General features: G+C 52.4%; 2 protein-coding genes across 2 annotated transcripts in view; both read right to left on the bottom strand.

The window, feature by feature from the left end:
* ETH_00011240 (ubiquitin-conjugating enzyme e2, putative) overlaps positions 1-95 on the bottom strand; it is a gene marked incomplete at both ends in the record, with an annotated part of 968 nt that extends 873 nt beyond the window's left edge. The window contains one exon of the mRNA XM_013377363.1: positions 87-95. Coding sequence (XP_013232817.1) covers positions 87-95 — 9 coding nt within the window. The remainder of the gene's footprint in view (positions 1-86) is intronic.
* Positions 96-1,918: 1,823 nt separating this feature from the next.
* ETH_00011235 (uncharacterized protein) overlaps positions 1,919-3,519 on the bottom strand; it is a gene marked incomplete at both ends in the record, with an annotated part of 3,177 nt that continues 1,576 nt past the window's right edge. Inside the window, 4 exons of the mRNA XM_013377362.1 lie at positions 1,919-1,975; positions 2,031-2,097; positions 2,376-2,946; positions 3,274-3,464. Coding sequence (XP_013232816.1) covers positions 1,919-1,975; positions 2,031-2,097; positions 2,376-2,946; positions 3,274-3,464 — 886 coding nt within the window. The remainder of the gene's footprint in view (positions 1,976-2,030; positions 2,098-2,375; positions 2,947-3,273; positions 3,465-3,519) is intronic.

Below are 3,519 nucleotides of genomic sequence, written 5' to 3'. Positions count from 1 at the left end.
CACCAAAGGGGGGAGAAGTGGGCGAGGGCGGGGGCTGCAGCAGCAGCAGCTGCAGCTGCTGCTGCTGCTGCAGCAGCAGGGCTCACCTCTGACATTCTTGTGAAGTGTCTTTGGCTGCTTTGGAGCAGTGCGAATTCCCTCAAGCGCAGTGCACGGAAGGCCTCAGGGCTGCTGCTGCTGCTGCTGCTGCTGCTGCTGCTGCGGTTGCTGCTGTCGCCGCTGCTCGCGTCTTTATTTTAGTGGAATTTCGAAACAGATGGAGAAAGATATAAAAAAAAGATAAAAAGGAAGAGCCTTCGAGCAGTTTCACCGGGCTGTAAACACTTCACACCACAGCCGCCGCATGCAGTTGCAGGATCAGCCGCTGGCGAGCGACGGTGGGGGTTTGCGTGCAAGAGGACTTCACCACAAGTTTATTCCGCGTTTTATTTTTCCTTTTCTAATTATTTCAAAATTCAAATTCCAGAAAGATTGCTGAAAAAATAACGAGCCAAAGGAGCAGCGAGACGGCGGAGTTCAGCGCAGTGTGCACAGACACTACAGCGCCGCTGTGGTGTATGAACAGCTCGTGAATCAGTTCGGACCAAAAAATAATTCAAGTTTCTATTCCCTCATTAGTTTTTTGTTTAGAGTTTATTTATTCAATAAGTTAAAATGCCTCCACTAACACGCCTCTGCATGCGGAGCAGCAACTGAAGTGCAAGGGACGGCAACGCCAGCTGCCAACTGAAAATAAATTAATGATTTATATTTATATATATGTATGTAATCGATTCTTGCAAAGTGAAAAAAAAAACGAGAAAGAGCAGCAGAAGACCAACATTGCCAATACCTTTATATAATATATATTTAGACATGTATATGGCTGCATATATATACATAGTGTATCTGTGTACATGTGTATATGCATGTAAGCGTATGTACACATATATATTTATATATAATTGAATATATATAAATATGTTTATAGGTAGCATTAGTACAAAATTAAAAACATCTCTGCACATGCGTAATACTGCATGTGTTGTGTATGCAGTGCAGCAGCAGCTTATGCTATGGAGACCAGCAAAACTAGGGTTTAGGGTTTGGGGTTTAGGGTTTAGCATGAGAGAAGCTCTTGAAACTTCATAGGGCCTGAAACCACTGCCAGCAATGGGTGCAGCACGAAGTGGCAGCTGCAGCAGCAGCAACAGCAGCAAGAGTTATTCACCTGTCAGCGGCACCAGGTGATGCAGCAGCAGCAGCAACACAGAAAGCAACTGCAGCAGTAGCAGCAGTGGGGCCAGAAGAAGCAGTAGCAGCAGTGGGGCCAGAAGAAGCAGCAGCAGCAATGGGGCCAGAAGAAGCAACTGCAGCAGAAGCAGCAGTGTCAGCCGGAAACAGCAACAGCAGCAGCAGCAGCAGCGGCAGCACTGGGGAGCTGCTTTTACTTTTCTATTGGGCTAGCTGCCCGTTTGTGCTGCCAATGCAAATGCTCCTAAGTCCTAAAATCTAAACCCTAATTCTTGAATCCTAAACCCTAAATCCTAAAATTTCGATTTCTGCAGTTCCTTGAAGAAGGCAAAATGTTGGCGTCTGAAGCAAGAGGGTTTAGTGCCTAAATTTAGGGTTTAGGATTTTGTTTTAAAGGTAGTTGGTTTTGATTTTAAACAGACATAAAGAGCAATCTGCGGCAGCAGTGACCAGCAGCTCATCTCCCGCAGCAGCAGCAGCCGTTACTGCGATCTCCCCAGCGCTGCAGCACAGTAGCAGCAGCAGCAGCAGCAACAGCAGCAGTGGTGTTGGTGTCAGCTGCAGCAGCAGTTTCACAACAAGTAAACGTAAAGAAGTAGCAGCAAATGAAAACGCGAGCGGCAAAACTTACCGCAGCCCCTGAGGCATTTCGGGATGGAGGCATACAGCCAACGAAGGAAAGCTGCTACTCTCGCTGCTGCTGCTGCTGCTGCTGCAGTTGCTGCAGTATGAGCTGCAGTTGCTGCAGCACCAAAAACGAACCACGCCTCGCCTGATCAAGACATACAGAGACGCACGACAACGGTAACAGCAGCGACGCATGAATCTGCGGCAGCAGCAGCAACAGCAGCTAGACGCATGAATCTGCGACAACAGCAGCAACAGCAGCTAGACGCATGAATCTGCAGCAGCAGCAGCAGCAGCTAAACGCATGAATGTACTGCTGCTGCCGCAGCAATGGGAGCACTGACACACACGCATCTGCTGTAGTAGCCGGAGAAGCAGCAGCACATGAATCCGCAGCAGCAGCAGCAGCAGCAGCAAAGGGCTACGCAGCCGCTAGAACAGCAGCGCAGCAAAACGGAAAAGACATGAATTTCTATTCAAAATTTAATTGCAGCAGCAAAAGACAAGTGACTTACTGGTCCCCAGACACAAAGCAGCCCCGGGGGCCCCAAGCAGCAAGTGCTGTTAAGGGGGCCCCTGCCCCTTCTGTACCCTTTGGGCCTTGTGGTGCGGCAGCAGCAACAGCATCCTCAGCAGCAGCTGTGCTGCTGCTGCTGCTGCTTCTGCAGTCAGCAGCAGCAGCTTGGGGGGCCCCCCATCCCAGCTCTTGCTGCAAGTCCCACACAACGGGGGCCCCCTCTCCTTCGCTGCAGAGCCCCGCCAAGAAGCTGCCGCTGCCTACAAGGGTTTTTCCCTGGGGGCCCCCCGAGGCCCGGGGGTCCCCAGGGGGGTCCCCGGGGGGCTCCCCAGGCGCTTGGGGGCCCCCCACGAGGGGGCCCCCTTCAAAGCCTGGGGGGTCTTTGGTGTGCATGCGCATGCAGGCGCGAGGCAGGGCTGCTAAAGAAGAACAAGGGGGGCCCCTGAGGGGCCCCCAAGTGCTGTAGTTGTGCATGCAGGGGGGCCCCTGGGGCCCCGCCAGGGCCACAGTGGGGAGGGGCGGGGGCCCCTCATAGGGCTGCGGTACAGTGCAGATAGCTGTGGCTGGACCTGGGGAGATAAAATGAAATACTTTGGGATTCATTTGATTAGCATCTGATTAAATGGTGAAGAGGGAGAAGCAAAAGTACTAGATGAAGCAGCAGCAGCAGCAGCAGCGCGGTGAGAGCAGCAGCAGGCAGAACAGCTGCAGCTCACGCAGCGAGAGCAGCAGCAGCAGATGGAACGGCAATGGGTGTAGCTGGAGCAGCAGAAGCCGCTAGAACAGCAGCAGGAACTAGAGCTATAATTATAGCAGATATGAAAGCTGCAGCAAAGGCAGCAGCAAGAGCAGCAGCAGCAGCAGCAACAGCAGCAGCAACAGCAGCAGCAGCTCACCCGCCTGCACCTCTGCAGCAAACAGGACTTTCTTGTTTTGTCTCAGATCTAATAAGCGAAGAATTCCATCTCCAGAAGACACAGAAACATGGGGGCCCCCCGGATCTGCTGCAAGGCAATGGGGGGCCCCTCCCTTGAGGCCCTTAGCGTAAATTTGCTGCGGCCGTTTTGCTGCAGCAAAACCAAAAACCCTGCATTCCAAGCACTCACTCGGGCCGCGATGCAGCAGCAGCAGCTGCTGCTGCT

This window comes from Eimeria tenella, genomic scaffold, assembly GCF_000499545.2.
Source record: "Eimeria tenella Houghton genomic scaffold, Eth_scaff5, whole genome shotgun sequence".
NCBI classification, from domain to species: Eukaryota; Apicomplexa; class Conoidasida; order Eucoccidiorida; family Eimeriidae; genus Eimeria; species Eimeria tenella.
Note: the sequence above shows the minus strand (reverse complement) of the source record. Positions and strands in the feature narration are given on the sequence as shown.